General features: G+C 41.1%; 1 protein-coding gene across 1 annotated transcript in view; it reads right to left on the reverse strand.

Annotated features, from left to right (window-relative positions):
• The window catches only part of cpt1a2b (carnitine palmitoyltransferase 1A2b), a 59,337-nt gene that overhangs the window by 7,793 nt on the left and 30,634 nt on the right, over nt 1–20,910 (reverse strand). The window contains exons 12-16 of the mRNA XM_076882889.1: nt 18,469–18,574; nt 15,637–15,753; nt 2,718–2,882; nt 2,080–2,208; nt 1,409–1,564 (exon numbers count right to left, since the gene is read on the reverse strand). Coding sequence (XP_076739004.1) covers nt 1,409–1,564; nt 2,080–2,208; nt 2,718–2,882; nt 15,637–15,753; nt 18,469–18,574 — 673 coding nt within the window. The remainder of the gene's footprint in view (nt 1–1,408; nt 1,565–2,079; nt 2,209–2,717; nt 2,883–15,636; nt 15,754–18,468; nt 18,575–20,910) is intronic.

Below are 20,910 nucleotides of genomic sequence, written 5' to 3' on the forward strand. Positions count from 1 at the left end.
ACATTACTTTTATGACCCCCAGGAAGTCACAGACATAGACACACACATCCACACTCACGTGTGCACACACATACACACAGGTACGCGCATACATTCACTCACATAGACATACGGGTACGCGCGCACACAGGCACTCACGTGCTCGTGCACATAGACAGTGTTACAACCCGGCTCAAAAGCCGCAACATAAAAAAGGAGATGAATACCAGAGTGTTAGTGAGAAGAGGCTTTATCTTAAAATGGCATAGCAGGTTGGCTCAAATGGCTGGTACCACCGAGGCAAAGACTAGTGAGCTCTCTGGGAAGCTTGCCTCAGGTGTGCTTTTATCCACACCTGACTAGGTGTGGTCAATTAGCACCAGCTGAACACACTGAGCAGATTAGAGGCGGCAGAGGGACGTAACAACAGACACAGTTTGCAGCACACCGTGGGGGTTTTATGATGGGGTCGCTCCTACAAAACTGTGTTTCACAGACAAAGGAGTGAAGATTTTGCAGAGGGACGGCCTGGCAAGTCTTCCCTTCTAGAAGATTGCATGCTTAAATGAAGATGAATAAAGATGAATAAAGTTTTTGTGAAAATGACTACTGAGTCCGGTGCCGTCTCTGGATGCCCGAGGAATAAAAGAACCGAGGTGAATGGTTGTCTGTCGCTATGTGTTAGCCCTGCAAAATGTCCAGGGTGTACCCTGCCCCTCACCCTGTGGTAGCTGGAATAGGCTGCAGCCTGGATGGAAGGACAGCTTTGCATTCTTGACTGATTATATACATCGACTCTTTATTGGATCAATATGGATTGCACAAAGGGAGCCAATAGTCATGTATTCATAATATGTTAGATATGCATCTTTAAAGCAGCTGATCAATGACACACTCCATTTTGTTGTTGCGCTCTTAATTGTTTTATGGTTTGTATTAATAAAACTGAGACCGTGTTAAATTTCTACATTTATGATATGAGCTCTCCAATCCATCAATAAGACTGTAGGGTCACCGGAAATCCTTTTTCTCTTTACTCAAAGCATGCTGTGTGCAGTATAACTGGAAACTAGAGCCTGAGGACATAACGTCATCAGGACAGTGTTCTGATCTGAAAGCTACATCCACACTTGGGCATATATGGGAGCGTTCACTGGCTTTCACTTTCTTCTGTCCACCTGACATCAGAGTCTTTGGTGTTTGTGTCTTGGTGCAAGTTTGTTTTGTCCAACAAGAATGCTGCTAAAGAAGTGCACGTCCATTTAAATCAATGCAATCTGTTTACATATGAAGACAGTCACGACTTTTCAAAGAGCTGAAACTCATTCGCGTTGGTCCCGTTTAACCTGTTTGGACTTTTAAACCAAACAGTGTATGAATATCAGTACATCTAAATGTAGCCATCCTCTGGAAAAGAGCCAAGGCTTACTTCTTTGAGGAAAGGCGACTCCACTCCCAAGTATTTGGAGACTACGTAAAGGCAGAAGAGATGTCTGTCGATTCCTGCTCCAGTCATAGCCATCCGATAAAGGTTCTGGTGCCTCTCAGAAGCCAGTTGGAAAAGGCGTCTGCATTCCTCCTCTGTCTGTCAAAGCAAACAAACTTCTGTCACGACCAGTCCTGTCCGTACTTAGTAGCACTTATGAACTTACTGCTGTGCTATGTGGGTGGATGTGTACACATGTTGCTCCTGCTGGACGATTTAACACATAATGACCAACAGTTTGATCCACACAGCTTACCAGCTGGATTTCTGTAGACCCACTCCAAGTGTTAAAAGGTGTGTGTGTGTGTAATTGCTGGTGAATACAGTGTAGTGCCCTGCAGTGTGTGTTCTACATACACTGCAGGGCACATTAACTTTCATGTTCACTGCTGCATGCAGAGAGGCGCTATGAACGGTATCCTTTCTGCCATTACCCAACTTGTTGACCTTAGGCCTACGGCTGAGGAACTTGAGCAATATTCCAATGTAGTTCTCACTGGTTCACTCAGCTAAGTTTGGACAGGCACCTTGAACACTGGCACTCTGCATTCGTTTTTATTTTTTCAACTTTAAGCTTAAAAAAATGAATAACAAGTATTTTAGTACTTCGGTACCTCTCCACTCTCCAGAGCTGTGATGAAAGCACAGCTCTCGTTGGAGCAGGAGCGCACAGTCTCTGTCCGGCCCTCCCTGAACAGACGGGTCATCGATGCCTCGTAAGTCAGACAAAAGCCACCGCGATCCTGGAAGCAGAAAAGTGAAAGCAGGTGGGGAGAAGTGGTTTGAAGCACTAAAAGCCAAACTGGACATGCTAGCTGATATGTGTGTGCGCTACAGATCTGTTCTGAATGGAGGATTTTTCCACTTTGATAATACAAAAAGAATATTGTGTTTCAATTGAAGAGGGAAAAAAGGGGGCAAAGCTTCCTTTGAAGGCTGGGAGATAACTACTCCAGGGATCAGGAAAGTCAATTTTGATGAAAGTCTACTATTATAAAGAAAATGGTTATTAAGGAGTTACACAGGACTTAAGGAATGAAAAAATCTCCACCTGATAAGCAGATTCACTAACACCATCAACACAAATATCCATCCTTAATGACAGGTCGTCTCATGGGAACACAGGAAGATTGAAAAGTTGCACAAACTGAATACAGGCCTGCAGTTGTGTTTTCTTGGCTTGTAAAGCCAGAGATTAACAAAACAATTCATATACAGGGTGTGTCGAAAAAAGTCTTTCACTATGTGGTACCCTGTAGTATGCCAGTTGTAAGCTGATCTGGATGAAGGCGTCTGGGCTGACTCGGCATTTCTTGATTCGTCCTTTGCCAAACTCTCTGAATGGAAACACGTGACAGTCGACATCATCTGCCAGCGCCTGTGCAACAGCTAGAGAGCTGCTGACCTGAGCCTGAACCTGAAACACAGAGAATCACACTGCAAAATTAGCATTGCGTGTAGAGCAGGGCGATATGGCCAAAAATATTTATCACGATATATATTTGAAAATTTGCGATAACGATATAACCGACGATATAATTGATGCGAGACAAAATACAACTCCACAACATTACTAGCGCAAAAAGACAACCTTCCATTTATTTTCACTTAAACAAGAAGCTGGTTTTTATGTACATTAAAGCTTTATAAAAATGTAACAGTGCAAATGCAAATTCCTTGCTGAACGTTTAACCCAAAGGCATTTCCAGTAGAAATGGGCTGACATATCCTGAGCATAACCATGTATAATATCCACTGAAGTTAAAAAGAGGTGCTTTGCAACATTAAACTGCAGTGTGCAGTACGTATTTTTTGGACCATAAGGTGCACGGGATTATAAGGCACATTAAGCGAAACAAAGCAGTCAGATAAATCAAACTTTATTAAACTCATTCTTCTTGCTTCCTCCACTTCTGTACCTTTGATTCATTAATGTTGAATTCTCTGGCAGCTGATCTATTCCCATGTTGTTGCAGTATATTAATGACTAACCTCGTATTGTGGATGGATTATCTCAGTTGTTCTCCTGACTGAAGTTTGGTCCGTTTACAGCATCCTGCCATGCGATTGCATTTGTCTCTAACCATGAGGAACCTTCACGTTAACTTTTATAAGTGGAAAAGTGTTAGTGTTCGTCCTCCAGCTTCACTGTTTATGTTATGCTAACATAGCTGTGTCGCTAGTGATCACGTAGCACATCATTATATACCAGCTAGCCCAACTTCAGTAACCCTACAAACGTCACCACTGTTTAGTTTCCTGTCTTCATTTATGTTGGAAGTGATAGCAGAGCTGTACGTTTGAATTTTTTCAGAAATCTCTCAGTCAGAACATGCAATATCATGCTTAGGTAACTAGCGAAACTAGCGAGCTAACTTCCGCTAGCTTCCTGCTAACTTCTAACTCCGTTAAATGTAATAACTTTTGTTTTCATGGATGCCTGGAAGTTAAACTTCATAGTTACACCTGGTAAAGCAGCAATGCTGATCGTTTTATTAAAGATGAAATAATTTAGACAGTTTTCAACTCTCAGTGATGCTGCAGTGTTGTTTGACCTGAAGTCAAATATACGGAGTTTGGGACCCAGATTACTCCCAGATTTAAGAGCATCTTAGTCCGACAAATACGACAATAACAACGGCCGCTTGCATGTTCTGCAAAAAAATGTGCTTTGTTGTGTATCTGACGGACAAACACCAAACCAGTTCCACATCATGGAAGTTGCACCATTTTTACAAACCAATTCTGGTTCCTCAACAGTCGGCCATGTGCGTATGAAAACAAAGGCACTGCGCATGCGCGTTTTACTCCCATTCTATCGCGATATTTCATTTTCCTATCGTTGCCTAACATTATACCGGTATTACCGTGAACGGTATAATATGGCCCAGCCCTAATTGCGTGACAAGATTTTGAGTGAAAGTCAAAAAGCCCCAGATGTTGTCGTGCAAATCAGTTTACAGCTGCCATACAAGGCAACACCCTTTAAAAGAACGCACACATTTGAGCAAAAACCCAGTACAGTCTGGTTTCTTACCAATTCTGTATAGAAAAATTTTTCTCTAGATTACAGTGGTGAAAAGACCACAGCAGATAAAGGTGGAAGCAGTTTTGTGTTTTGTCCATTTCTAGTGAAAGCTAAAGACTGAAGGAGTGAGCAGAGGTCAAACAGAGCCTGTATCCATAACTGTACAAAATGAACAATTCCAAAATTGTTAAGATATTATGAGATATGTCTGAAAGTTCTCAGTCATCCCGGTCATCGTAGACTTCTGTTTGAAAGAGGCACTTACTCTCTTTCCTCCACTTCTGCCAATGTGCACAAACCTGGACTTCCTTTTATGAGGCCACATATAACATCTGTTATTCCAAAATGTGGGCCTGTTGAAATCGGTGCTGATTTTTTTTCAGTGGTTTACCAAAAATTAATACAATACAGTCACAGAAAGAAAAATAACAGTACTTTGTCAGTTTCAGCCTTGTTTAAGATTAGTGTGACAGATTGAGATGTACAGTGATATCTGCAGAGTCTTTGACATCAGTTGGTCCAATGTTAACTTCCATCTTTGTCAAAGGAGCTTGCAAAGAAAAGCGTCTGGACTTCTTTAAGTTGCTTGAAGACGTTTCACCTCTCATCCGAGAAGCTTCTTCAGTTCTAAGGTCAAATGGTGGAGAGTCCCAGATATAAACCTAGTGGGAGTTTCCCCCCCACAGAGGGACAAAAGGACCCCCTGATGATCCTCTAATCGCCTGAGCCAAGGTGGGAAACTGGGCGTGGGTCCCAATCAGCCAGAGTTTCGGGTGTGTTCATTGTGAAACCTGGCCCCACCTTATCATGCGAATTCCTGAGGTCAGATGGCCCAGGATGTGAGTGGGCGTTAAGGCGTCTGGGAAGGGATCTCAAAACTGGATTATAGATGGCAGAGAGTTGGTGTCGTAAACCCCCGCCTCTGTTCAAAGATGGTCGCTCACAGTGGACATAGACATCTTTGTACATTTTCTTCTGTAGATGAATTACAAGACAAAGCAACGCCTACTTGACTCCACAGTGTGTCGAGGTCACTCCACTGTAGCTACAGTCCTATTCCTGTCCTCACCGGATGAATTTATATTCCTATTCAGGTGGAACGTGGGTACTAGCTCACAGTGTGAGATGCTCGAGAATTTACTCCGGTGTCCCGTTATATTATAGATAGCAAGGAGTTTATTAAACTTCACCGAAACAATCTTCAAACTTCATTATTTTTAGTTAGCACATACCTTAAACACTTAAAGCTGTAAGCTAATGATATATAAGAGCAGATGCTGCTGGTGCAATAAGCTGTACGTTTTACGTCCAATGGATGATGATCTGATTAGTCGACTAATCGCAAATATAATCGGTGACTAGTCGACTATCAAAATAATGGTTTGTGGCAGCCCTACAGCCCACACCTACAAACAGTCAGACTCCAACCTCCACCATGGCCAAGACCAGAGAGCTGTCTAAGGACACCAGGGATAAGATTGTACACCTGCACAAGCCTATCTCAAACAGGCAGGAGTTTGGTGAGAAGAGATCGACTGTTGGAGCAATTATTAGAAAATGGAATAAAAACAAGACCACTGACTATTTAAAACAATATCAATACCCATTATCTATGACATACTCCTACATGTTTGTGTAATCCATGTAAACATCTGTCATGCCCTTATCTGCTTTACTTCCTGAAAGAAAAAAAGAGAACAAAATGACTCAACAGAATACAGCACTGTCTCCTTAAAAGTAAATACTGCCAGGAGAGAGAGTCACTCTGGCAGAAGTTTATGTTCCAAGTGCTTCTTGTTGATTTTAATGATGTTGAGGCCAGAAGTTGGAGGACCAAGTGAATGTTGGAAAGAATAAGCAGCAGCCTTTACGCTTCTTTCAGAAACCAAGTCTTTCCTCTTTTTACTGACTGTATGTGTTAAGACAAGGTCACTTTTATATAGAAGCAATTTTTAAAAAAAAAAAACAAGAAAAACCATGGCTAAGTACACAGGCCACTTAGAGCTTTTCAGAGTGCTTCACATTAAAAGGTTCATTAACAAACACACGACACACACTCATCTGTGGACGCACAGACATAAACGTTTCCGATATTTTGGTTTACAAGGTTACAAGACTCAGCTCACAGCTAGGGCTGGGCCATATCATACCGTTCACGGTAATACGGTGTAATGTTGGGCAACGATAAGTAAATGAAATATCGCGATAGAATATGGGTAAAACACGCATGTGCAGTGCCTTTGTTTTCATACGCACATGGCGGAAAAAGCATTTCGGCGACGGAGAATGTGAAGGGCGAAAGCAGATCGTTGAATGAAACCAGAAGTGGTTTGTAAAAATGCTGCAACTTCACTGGTGTGGAACTGGTTCAGCTTTCGTCAGATACACAACAAAGCACTATTTTTGGTAGCGCATGCTAGCGGGCCGTCGTTATTACCGTGTTGTTTGGAAAATACGGCACACTTAAAATCAATCCTTTGATTTTTCTGAAAGTCGACAGAGCCCCTTATAATCCCGTGTGCCTTATGTATGAACTCTGGTTGTGTTTACTGACCTCGAAACGATTTTATGTGCACGGCGCTCGAAAATCTGTCAAATGTTTCAGTACGACTTTGCTAAGCTACGAAGCCGCACCGCTTGATGGATTGTCGGAGCATTACAGTGATACGTACTGTGCTTCAACATAATATTACCGTATTGTGTGTGTATAACCTCTTTAAGTTTTGTGGATATTACACTTGGTTATGCTGAGGATGTGTCGGCCAGTTTCCACTGGAAATGCCTTTTGGTTAAACTGTCAGCGAGGAATTTGCACTGTTACATTTTTATATAACTTTAATGCAGATAAAAAACAGCTGCTTGTTTAAGTGAAAATACATTGATGGGTTTTTTTTGCACTAATAAAGTTGTGGAGTTGTAAAGTATTTTGTCTAGTATCAATTATGTCATCAGTTATATGGTTATCGCAAATTTTCAAATGTATATCGTGATAAATATTTTTGGTCATATCGCCCTGCTCTACTCACTACGCAGATATGTCTGTACATGGAAAGAGTACGCTTGAGTGGGTAATCAACCTCATCCACACAGGCAAGATCACGGAAAATCAATTTCCAATGTGCAATTCAAACATGGCAAACAAACAGCTGGTGTATACTCTAATTGACAGTTAAGACTGAATACTCATTTGTATTACTTGTAATACTTACTTCTCTAGGAATCAATAACCAGGATATAACCAGGACAAGCAGGATGCACACGCACACACACGTGCGCGCACACACACACGTGCGCGCGCACACACACGTGCGCACACACACACACACACACGTGCGCACACACACACACACACACGTGCGCACACACACACACACACAGGATTTCATTTTATCACTGAATACATTTCAGGATTGATGAGACAGGCTACCAGTTTGGATGACAGCCTCACCACAGTGCTGCTGTTTGAGCTCCAGTTCTGCTCATTTCTAGTGGAAACCATCCAACAAACCCATATGGAAAAGATATATATAAATCTTATAAAGTTTGTATCTGTCTTGTGTGAAACTTGTATGAAAAGCATACAAGAGTGAAAACAGATATAAGATCCCTTGAAAAATTATATAATGAAACTTGTATGTTTTGGATACTTACTAAAACAATGTATGAAAGTAATGCGAAAGTGGCCACTTTCATGAGTAATCTCATATAAGTTTTTACTATTTCTTTTCTGTATGGGAACCAACATTAGCTGACACTAAAAACAAAAATTAAACAAATAAAATAAAAATGTGAGCATAAGTACAGAGTCCTGTTGCCTGCGCCAACAACAATTTAATGACACAGTTGTGGACTATTTAAACTGTCTGAATGAAATGCATTCAAAGCACAGTGGCTTGGACCTTCCAAGCCACAGCGAGATGCAGAGTTAGCCAAGACCCAAAGCACAAACATATGTACACACTCATGCAAAAAGAGAGATTTGACACGACTGAGGTTGAATGATTTGGAGAAGAGAGAGAGAAGGAAAAAAAGGAGACTAAAGGAGATTAAAAACACTCCTCCACTCCTTACAGATGCCCGCCCACTGAGTCAGTGATAACACAAACCGAACCCAAAACTGGGGAGATCGAAACTGTAAGAGCGGGGGATATTCCAGTGACTTAATACAAGAAAATAACAACATGAAAACACCGAATTCTGTCATCATTTGTTGGATCTTTCATGGAAAGACTGCGTTATCAAGAAAGCATGCTCCCTGTCCTCTGTACTTTCACCCAGCACATGAAATGTCCCACCAGAGACAAAACTTTGGACTTATGGTATACCCTGTAATTAAGTAATCTGCCGTGTTCAGTTGAGTTCTCACCCTACTGACTTGGATATTGTGGGAATGTTTAGCTTATTTTAGAGTTTAGGAAAGTGTTAGAAGGATATAGAATTAGTGTAAAGACACTGACGCTGCCCTGGATGTAAAAAAAGGCCTGAGTGTGTCATACGCTTAGGAGTAGATTTCTCGGAGACCCTGCCCCAGTTGAACTGTGAAAGTGAGACAAAGAGAGGTTAATGTTGAGTGGAAATTCCTCAGGGCATGCCTGGGTGGGAGTCTCAAAGTTTGTAACTAAATAACTTTGGTTTGGAAGGGAGATGGACTTTTATGACCCTCAGGAAGGCGCGTACATAGAGATATACGCACATAGTGCTTTAACTGTTACGCCCACACATCCACACGCACACTCACCTGCACTCACATACACACAGGTACGCGCATACACTCACTCACGTGCTCATGCACATAGACACAGACACAGAGTTTGCAGCACACCGTGGGGGTTTTATGATGGGGTCGCTCCTACAAAACTGTTTCACAGACAAAGGAGTGATTTTGATTTTGCAGAGGGACGGCCTGGCAAGTCTTCCCTTCTAGAAGATGCATTGTTAGAGTGAATTGTTAAATGTTTGTCATTTTTATGTTTACCATTTGTACATTGTTTTAAGGAATTCTTTCTGTCCTCCCCTCCCCAGATTCTTAAGATTCTGGGAGGGGGGCGGTAGTGTTTTTTATCACAGGAGCATCCTTGTGAAGATCTGTTTGATGTTGGTAAACTTCCTCCCCTTTGTATGGCTTCACTGTGTTATCTAGGGTGAACCATCTAGGGTGTGGGGGAGACTACCCCCTTTATGACCAAGGATGTTCCTCCTGCTTTTACACACACACACACACACACACACACACACACACACACACACACACACACACACACACACACAATGCTTTGTCTTAGAACCAAGGGGGCGTGGCTTTGTTCTGACGTGTTTTATGTGAACTGTCTCTCAATAAAAGGCAGCAGGAGGAGGTCAGATCTGGAGGTCATTTTCGTGGTGGACACAGACGAGGCCTCATTGCGCAAATAATCGATCGATCGACTGTCTTGTTTTCTTCATGATGAATAAGTCTCTAGAATTAGCGGGGCTTGTAGAAACACAGACCCAACATGCATGCTTAAATGAAGATGAATAAAGATGAATAAAGTTTTTGTGAAAATGACTACTGAGTCCGGTGCATCTCTGGAGGCCCGAGGAATAAAAAAGAACCGGGGTAAAACTGATTTCCCAACAGTTTATGAGCAGATGTTTTATAGCGAATGAGAACGCAGGAAGCCCGATAAGGGGCAGGTCTTGGGAAGTGTTAAATTTCTACCTACTCCCAAAGCTTTCACTAAAACTGACACTGCAGACTGCACCAAGTTATGAATTATCCATCATCAAAAACCAACTCATGACCACTATACTTTTCATATCCAAAACGAAACCAAAATTCCAGGCAAAGGCTCAAATATTATGTACAAGCTGCCGCTACCACAGAAAAACACACTTTAAGTTGTCTAGGCTGGTGGTATTGTGTTGTGAAAGGGAGATGAAGAAAATCCCCGCCCGTTTCCTCATGCTTATTTGGCTTCAGTGGGATTTTTCCATTATAGGAAAACACCTCAGTCCCCAGAATGAGAGCATGTGTTCTTGACAAACATTTCCACTAACCAATACAAATACAGAAAACCAATTAGACATGTACTGTACCATACAAACGTGACACATTCCTCACCACTGTATTTTTAATCTTTTCCTCCCTTTGTCTAGTTGACTGTGCACTTTGTGGATGAATGAATAAGATTCAACCTGCAATCAGAGCATTTCTCAAAAGACAAAACAAAAAAAAACAACCAAAAAAGTTAAAAACTTTAAAAATAAAATGAACGAATAACATCTGTCTACACCCTTAATCACCAAGAAGAACAACTTTTAGCCAATCTAGTCAGCTGTCCTTATCCCTTGCCTCTGAGCTTTGTGCACGTGAGCACATGTAGGTGTGGCACTAAATGATTAACACGTCTTCCATAAAACACTGAACCCTCTTGTGCTGCAGTCTATTCTAGTGCACAATCAACAGATTTTATGCACTAAACGGGAAGACGCCACTGCAGAACTAATAACACTAATGTATCACTAATATCACACTAATGTTATGAGTAGACAAAAGACCCACAGACTCGCATTAATGTTTCAAAAACAACTGCGCATTGTGTGACATCGGTTGGAGCTACCGTATTTTTTGGACCATAAGGCACACCGGCTTATAAGGCACATTAAGCGTCTCTCTCTCTCTCTCTCTCTCTCTCGCAAGCCCTGGTCACATGACCTCAGGGACCTGCTGGGAATGTATGGATGCAAAAGTTCACTTATATATGTTGGTGCTTGTCTATGCAGAGCCCTGAAAGTCAAGGTCAAAACCTTAAACTGGATCCTGAATTTAACGGGGAGCCAGTGTAGCTGAATCAGCAGGGGTGTGACATGGGAGTACTTGGAGGACTTGGTCAGAAGCTTTGCAGCAGCGTTCTGGACAACTTGCAGACGCTCCAAATAGGCTTTACATAAACAAGTAAACAAAGAATTACAATAATCCAGACGAGATGAAACAAATGCATGAATGACAATTTCTAATTCGGAGCAATGGGACTCAGCAATGTTTCTCAAGTGATAAAAACAGGAGCGAACCAAAGATTTTACATGAGGATCCAAAGTCAGAGCTGAGTCAATACTAACACCAAGGCTCCTGATAGACGGTTTGGCAAATGTAGCAAGTGGACCCAAGTTTTCCATAACACAAGGTAAATGGTAGGGGTGCAACGATATTCGTATCGATATTGAACCGTTCGATACAGTGCTTTCGGTTCGGTACGCATATGTATCGAACAATACAACATTTGTAATTTATTTTATCAACTTTCCTTCTGACGATGCTGTCTGTGTTGAGCGCTCAGTGAATCTGCGTTCGACTACTCCGCCTAGGCTGCACTGTCGAGCGCAGATTCACTGAGCGCTCCACACAGACAGCATCGTCAGAAGGAAGAGCGCAGGGCACCTCCCCCACCCTCATTCAGATCTGGCGTTTGGAATTATTTTGGTTTTCATGTGACGTATGACCCTGAAGGTAAGCGAGTCATGGACTAAAGTAAAACAGTATGTTGGATGTGCCACGCAATGCTCAATTACATGGGTGGGAACTAGTGTGTTAGCGCAGTTAGCTCGTTAACGTGTTGGCCGTCTAGCCCCATGCACGGGGCGATCGGCGGTAGCTCGTTAATGGAGATTTGCCGTGTTGTGGCGTTAAGGTCATTTCAACGAGATTAACCTGAAAGCACTAGTGGGAACACAACGAATATGACTGCACATTTACGCCGACATCATCCTAGTGCAAAGACAAAAACAACAAGCATGCTACTAACTTTAGCCGAGTCATTTAGACAGCTGTTAGCACATGATTCTCCTTATGCTGCTGAGAATATAGCCCAGAAGAAGCGGATAGTATAGCTTTTATTTTGGAAAGAGACATTTCTCTGTAATAAACTCTCTTTTCCAAAGATGAGTGATTCCTCAATCAGATACAGGGCTTGCAATATCGCTAGCCCGACGTCCCGGGGCTAGCGATTTTTTCAGTCGGGCTACCAAAATCTATCTCTGCCCTGCCCGTCGGGCTATTGTAGGAAGGAAAAATATATGTCAATGCTTTTGCATTCTTTCAGAAATGTAGCTGGGTAATTATGTCATTGGCATCGGTGAGCCACTGTCAATATGTGACATATTGAAATCACGTTTGAATTTGCGCTTGTTTTTTGCTTTCACTTTGCAATCGTGCGAACTGTGTATAGAGAGCGACAGCACTGATCTGTGAGTGATGATAATTTGTGCACCAATTCCTCTGACATCGTCTTATTAATCGTTAGCTTACTATGCAAACATGACAAGTGAAATCTCCCGCAGCTTAAACATGTGAGAGGTTGATCGCGCAGAGAATCGCTGAGCTTATGTGAGTGTGTGTGTAAAAGCAGCAGGATTTATATTTGACTACGATGACCTGGATGACTGAGAACCTTCACAGACAGATATATATTTTAGTTCTGCTGAGCCAAATAAGACCGGTCAGGGTGAAGAAGTGACAGCCAAAGAAAAGCTTACCACAAAACGGAAAAGTTATGACAAATCAGACTATAAGGCAAAAAGAAAGTGCAGCTTTATGGTTTCATGGACAAAAGAATTTCTGTGGCTGCAATATGACGAGCTAAATAACCAGGGCTGCACATAAGTGGTCCGCAGGTGCGCATTCGCTGTCAAAATAAAAAACACGCACAAGGGTTAGGGTTAAATTTAAAAACTGTACTTTTGAGTTAAAATATATATTTATAATTTTAATAAATGACAAATTAAAAAGGCATGAACATTTTTTTTGTATCGAAAAAATATCGAACCGTGACACCAAAGTATCGAACCGAACCGTGAATTTTGTGTATCGTTGCACCCCTAATCAACGCGTATATTAAAATCCCCGACTATAACCAGTCTGGACAGCTTCGAAGTCGAGGATAAAAAGTCACTGAACTCCTTTAAAAACATACCGTTTAGGCCAGGTGGACGATGCACTACAGCGCAGTAGAACAGTCGCTCCTTATACTGTAGATTTTTCTATAAGAAGACAATCTGACTTAGTTGAAAGTCAGGTTAAGCAAGACCTACTTAGAGTTTACAGAAGTCTTCAGGAAGAGGTTCTTATCCATGTCTGTGTGTGATTTTTAAGACATGCAGATAACACAGTAACTATTATCTCAATGAGTATAAAATGGAATTACTACTGTTTAAACATCAAATTGGTTGCTGGGAAAGGATAAGACCTGTTACATCATGCTTTCATTTTACTGCGATGTTTTCAGTTCCTTTTAACCTGCAGTAGTTTTGAGGACTAATTATTTTGTGCGTCCTAATTTCCATCCGTGGCAGCACTTTGTACACTAAAAATAAATAATAGGATGCAGTTTCATGCACCTCCTGCTATTGAATAATGCGCTGGGCTTGCTCTGTCAGGATGTCAGTGGGTGGGGGAGACATTGTGGAATAAAATATAGGTCAGCTTTTCTCCAACAGAAGATTTATGTGTTGCTCATGAACGTAGTCACTGCTGCAGTCCCAAAGTGGAGCCACAGGTCTTACAGAAGAAGGCTTAATGGCGTCTGAAATCCTTCAATTGTTTCCGCTTCCGCTGACAACAATTGACATTGTCATAGCTGTGAGTGTTGCCACGGCCCACAATATCTTTTACTTTATTCAAACACTTGCAAAGGCAGAGGGAGCAGTACAGAAACACTGTTTTAATGCTAGCATGGAGAAACTTGAACAAAGTTCATAAAAACAAAAAAGAAAACCAGAGTGAAAACAGCTCAAGGAAAGAGGGCAGCAGAGTTGTTCGATACTTCGCGACCCTTGAGCCCTCACTGCTGAATTGCACCTGCCTTCCTCCCACCCTGTTGACAGCATTTAGCACCATGACAAGTATCATTTTGAGCTAAAAAGCTTCTGCTGTGGACGTAACCTCACAGCTTAGACGGTTTGGGAGTGAGACCGGAACTCTTTCTCAAAATGCAAAGTGACAGTTGAACTGGAAACGAACCCATGCTAACACAATTATTAGCATATCAGTAGAATAGAGTAGTTAGGTTTGTGGTTGAAACCTCAAACTGTTCCTGTGTGAAGTTTGCCTGCTCTCCCTGATGACCTGACTGGAAAGCAGTAGGAAATCTCCCAGTTCAATTATAACTCGCTTCAGTGACAGTGAAAGTTATAGTTTAGAATAGTTTCACTCAAGTCCTGATGAGGAAGATGGGGTCATTAATTGCACCATCGGTTAATGTTGTGGGATAGAATTAAAATTCACCCCTCAAACTGCTGAGCTGGTCTTATACTCTGACAGTGCTCTCGCTGTCAGCCAAGGGCTCAGTCACGCAGGCCTAGAGACTGGTTAACCACCACCTGGTAATCTGACTGCAAGTGAAAAAAAATGCAAAAAAAATCCCTTACAGATTTCAGGATAATATTCTTCAACACAAAAACGCTGCAGAGAAGAACGGAACATGATCAAGAAATGCCAAAGCCAACCCAGGACTGTTCCAAATGGAAAGACATTCAATTTCATAGAAATCATCTATGTCCACTGTGAACGACCATCTTTGAACAGAGGCGCTGGCTTACGACACCAACTGTGTCTCTATAATCCAGTTTCGAGATCATTTCCCAGACGCCTTTATGCCCACTCACACCCTGGGCCTTTTGACTTCAGGAAATCATATGATGGGGTGCGGCTAGGTTTCACAGTGAGCTCACCCGAAACCCTGGCTGACTGTGACCTACACCTCTTTTCACACCTCGACTTGTGCGATAAGGTAGAGGATCAACGGGGGGTTTATGACCCTCTTGGGGAGACACTCCACCATTTGACCCTAAAACTGAAAGCTTCTCAGATAAGAGGTGAAACGTCTTCAAGTAACTTCAAGAAGTTCAGATGCCTTTTTTTCCAAGCTCCTTAGACTATGATCACCTGCATGACGGAGAACCTTCACAGACTAAACAGTGAGACTTAAATCACATCTGATGTACATCAGACTAGAGTCTGTAAGGGCAAGATGGTCTAACATGGTGTCAAGACTACGTGCATACATCGTATATACACACGAGATTCCAGCGAGTTACGTTGCCCTATCTTGAGACAAGTGAGGGCAGTTTCACACTAATCAGACACACACATCTTGCCCAGCATTCCTACCTCTGCCGGGATGTTCCAGACAAGTCTCTGAGGTTGGGGTAGAGAAGGCTCCACATCACCTTTACAGTGGCCGTCCTCGGTGTAGCCTAGCTGGAAGGCATCTGTGGCCAGCGTGTACTGGAGGAAAAAATAATAGTGAAGGAAAAGATTATTGAGACTTAGTATGAGAGTTAGCACAGCCATACTTGCAAAAATGTACCCCTTTATAAAAGGGGAAAAAAGGTTTTTTTTAATGGACGACACAAAAATAGAAGAGAGATGATGAGTGCTTGAAAACTCAGCATAAGCATTTTTTAAGTTGCTGCTAATGCACTTGATTAACTGATTATCTACAATTGTTAACATTAAATGTTACATTTCATGACAGCCCAATTACAAAAAGACGGAACTAATTTTTGGAAAAGTTGCCAGGACGAAGTCTGTTCTCTCTAAAGAGCAGAGTTAGGTTTGCAACACTGCATCAAACAAACCACAAAATCTGTGACAAGCTGGACTTATTAAGCCAGAATCAACAGCGCAACATTTGGAAACCTTTTATAGACAGGAAACTACAGAAAGTCTAGAGTTTTTGGATTTTCAGACTAAACCAGATAACAATGGTAAGACCCTTGTGCATAATTCAGGCTAGCTGGCAACATCAAAGCTTAACAAATGAACTCAAGGATCGAATATTTCTTTATCACTGGCCAAAAGAAGAAGCTACTTAAAGTAGAATATTTAAAATGAGCTCAGACAAACATGATGCATTCATGTGTATGTGATATACACATGAATGCACTCTATTCTTTTCAGCTGCCCGGATCATTGGCTGCAGCTAACCCTCTCTATTCCAGCACACCAACCGCCTGCACGTCCTCCTTTCACTACATCCATGAAGCTCCTCTGAGGTCCTCCTCTTCTCCTCCTGACTGGCAGCTCCATATTTAACATCCTATATTCAATGTTCCCTCTAATTTTTCATGTGTGTGAGCGAACACACAAACTCCCTGAGCGTCCCTTGGACCACTGTGAGCGACAGCAGACGTGTGCACTGTGGTCACGCCAGCATCCAAGTTACATGTTTATTAAAATAATCAAATTACAGCGTTTACATTTATGTTAGACGACTTTTAATTAACTGCTTTAGCCCACTTACAATGAAAATGAAAATAAATCTTCTTCATGACCTGTGTAGCATGTTAACACTATTGGAAGTAAAAATTACTTGAACTCCAATTTTGAAAACATTACCTAAAAATGCAGCCAAGGCGTTTTTTTAAACAAACATTTCAAACTATTTACAGAACAATCAGCTGTAGATTTGATTCCTGTCCACTATGAGATGAAGGAGAACATCAGCCTGATACCTGCAGGCCTGACAGCAGCAGATGTATCACTGCTGTAACACCTGTAACACTCAGCAGTCGCCTCATTGTTCTGACACACAACAACACTATTGACTACACTACACACTCACTACACACTAACTACACAAGATTTGTACTAAAAGTCACAAATCTCTCACATCTCAAAACACTGCCGTCACTCCTAAAACTTCCCCCTCCCTAAACAACATGTTGCTATATCATTTTTTGATTGGTCGACATGGTACATTTTTCCACCAGTAGGAAAGGCTGGGTTTTTTTCGAGCGTTTTCCTTATAAAACGCCGTTTTTACCGTTTCTTCCCGCAGTAAATATAAACAACGACAGTATTCAGGAAGAAAACCAAACATTGCAGATATTTTATCATAACTCTGGTTTTACGTGGCCGATCAACACAATTTAAAAATATAAAGTCCACACTTTCTCCATCAGTTGTTCCGTCTGTCCTGCTCACATCTCCAATGGTTGTACACGTTGTCATTAACGTGGCTTCACTCCACATCAGCCGCTTTGCTAAAACACCGGTGTGGGCACATAAGGACGCTGTCATATCCTGTCAACCACGTTGATTGGCTGCGTATATACGAATGTGAATCGCATTATTGGCTGGACTATGGGATAAGGTGGCATCGTTCTGATCCCATACAGGAGCAGCCAGTCACTGACTAACACTGCAAAACAGGATTGTTAAAGTTTTAACTTTAATTTCAGTTCAGGTTAGATTTTTTTTTGTGCGCAACGCAGATTTTCTGTGCGCAGAGACGTGCCAGCAGTGCGCAATCAGAGAGTAGCTTAGAGGGAACATTGCTTATATCTGATATATCCACCATCTCTCCCCTGCACATGTCCAAAGCATCTCAGCCTTTCCTCCAAAATGCTCGACCCAAGCGGTTCCTCTGACGTACTCATTTCTAAATCTGTCCAATGAAAATTCCTCTTTTGGTACCCCATCATACGCTTTCTCAGTGCAGCTCCTTCTGACATTCTCCACCATCCACCATCAAACATGCAGTTTAAGGTGCTCTTTCTCAGCGTGAAACCATACTGCTGCCTAAAGATAATCTCTGCTCTCCTCTCTTCTTAACCCAGGGTTAGAAATGTTCATTCTTAAACATCATCATGTAACTGAAACACAGATTTCTGCAGTCTTAGTAGTTTTGCTTCTTATATCAAGTCAGATTAATAAATGCTGCTAATATTATCAGATAGCATGTTTTAGTCTTGCTTTTATCTCACTGTGGTAAAAATGGTGGGTGTTGAAGGCCATTAGTTCAAGTCTGATTGTGTCCCTGTAAGTGTCACTTCCTCTTTGCTGTGCTTTCTAAGATAATACTGTAACACAATCAGATTCTTTTAACACAGCCAGTTCCTGGAACTGGCTCCATCTGGAACTTTCAACTTGCAGCTGTGCTATCCCTGTGTGATAAATGCATGTCAGCACAAATTCAGAAATAAGACCAAGGATCACCTCCCAAAGGTGCGCTACAGTTGGTGCATCAGCCCAGGAGTGCTCTGCATTCAGCCCACTCTTCCCATTCTTGTAGATCACAACGGAGAAGGATTTATCAAACCACCTGGGAGAGGAGAGAAGATAAAGCATAAAAGGAGATGCGTGTTGCCACAGCTTGTGTAAAGGACACCCGAGTCGAGTCGCAGATGCAGAAATAAGAATCCTGGCTTTAGACCAGACAAAACAGATTGGAACAGGGCAGGTCTATAACCAGTGTCACAACAATGATACCGATGCCATGCAGATATGAATCTTATTTTTCCTTGTATTCTTAAAACGCATTTAGTTTAGACAACTACCCTGTGAGACAAACTGCTCCACGCACCATCCCCCACACAGAAAGCTTTAAATCTGTCAATCCTTTCTGTCAAGGTTTCCTGTGTGGAGTCCAAATCAGCCTCAGGTGTTTGTTTGTCTGTAGCTGAATTTCAATGAAGAAAGTAAAGGATTAAATAAAGGATTCATCACAATCCTTTATTTTTACATGTCTGATAGTGGTTTTTGTCACCATCACAAACCAAAGGAGAATCCTTGGCAGCCTGAGGCCTGTGAGAAGTGGAGTAATCACAGACATGTTGCTGCGGAGGAATGTTTCTGTGACCTCAGTCCTGAACTCCTAGTAATGCACATTTATTCTCCAGAGATGTAATTATTAATTGAATCATAAAGATGATGTAAAAGGAAGCTGAAATTGCCACTAGGTTGTAATTGATAGTACGTTTATATTTTAAGTCTGTGGAAAGATGTCATTCTAAATAAAGAAATTACAAAACAGCTTGCAAACCAACCATGACATCTTTCCACAGACTTAAAATATAAACGTACTATCAATTACAACCTAGTGGCAATTTCAGCTTCCTTTTACATCATCTTTATGATTCAATTCTGTCATAATCAATTGAGTCTGATTTTGCTTTTCAAAATGAAAACCCAATATGTGTTGAAAAAGCAATTTTCATTTTTAAAACATTCTGAAATAATTGAAAGAGTATATCACATATGGACAAATTCGACGGGCCATTAATTTGAAAGGCGAAATCAGACCAACATGAAATTTACATGGTTTTACTGTCGGGTTGGATACTGTTGATCTAAAGTGGAATTATCCTGTGGAAACAGCATCTTTCAATTTAAGAGCATTTTGAAATCGTTAAACGAGTAGGTCGTCTATGGGCAATTTGAAAATACTTTTATTTTGGAAGGCAAAATCAGAGTGACTTGATCTTAACATCGTATCTCTGTGGGGTTGTATACTGTTGATTTAAAGTGAAATTATTCTGTGGAAACAGAAAATTTCCTTTTTAGAGCATTCCGAAATCACTGAAAGTTAGGTAAGTTATTGGCATTTTCAACAGGCCATTATTTTGGAAGGCAAAATCAGAATGACTTGAAATTGAAGTAGTACCATGGTGTGGATGTACACTTTTGATCTAACATGGATTCATCCTGTGGAAAGAGCAAGTTTCATTTTTAGAGCGTTCTGAATTCTTTAAAAGAGTAGGTCGTATATCGGAAATTTGAAAAGTCTTTTATTTTTGAAGGCAACATCAGACTGATTTGATATTGATATGGTATCACTGTGGGGTTGGATACTATTGATCTAAAGTGGAATTATGCTGTGGAAACAGCAATTTTCCATCTTAGAGCATTTTGAATTCGCTCCAAGAGTAAGTCATATATGGGCAAATTGAAAAAGCTTTTATTTTGAAAAGCAAAATCAGACTGACTTGAAATTGACATGGTAACATCGTGAGGTTGTATACTGTTGATTTAAAGTGAAATTATTCTGTGGAAACAGAAAATTTCCTTTTTAGAGCATTCCGAAATCACTGAAAGTTAGGTAAATTATGGGCATTTTCAACAGGCCATTATTTTGGAAGGCATAATCAGAATGACTTGATATTGATATGGTAACATCGTGAGGTTGTATACTGTTGACCTAAAGTGAAATTACCCTGTGGAAACAGGAATTTTCCATTTTACAGCATTTTGAAATCACTGAAAGTTAGGTCAATTATGGACAATTTGAAAAGGCTTTTAATTTGGAAGGCATAATCAGAATGACTTGATATTGATATGGTGTCACTGTGGGGTTGTATACTGTTGATCTAAGGTGGAATTACCCTGTGGAAACAAGAATTTTTCATTTTAGAGCATTTTGAAATCACTGAAAGTTAGGTCAATTATGGACAATTTGAAAAGGCTTTTATTTTTGAAAGCAAAATCAGAATGACTTGATATTGATATGGTATCACTGTGAGGTTGTATACTGTTGATCTAAAGTGGAATTACCCTGTGGAAACAGCAAAATTCTATTTAAGAGCATTTTGAAATCACTGAAAGTTAGGTCAATTATGGACAATTTGAAAAGGCTTTTATTTTTGAAAGCAAAATCAGAAT

This window comes from Maylandia zebra, linkage group LG4 (assembly GCF_041146795.1).
Source record: "Maylandia zebra isolate NMK-2024a linkage group LG4, Mzebra_GT3a, whole genome shotgun sequence".
In the NCBI taxonomy this organism is placed as follows: domain Eukaryota; kingdom Metazoa; phylum Chordata; class Actinopteri; order Cichliformes; family Cichlidae; genus Maylandia; species Maylandia zebra.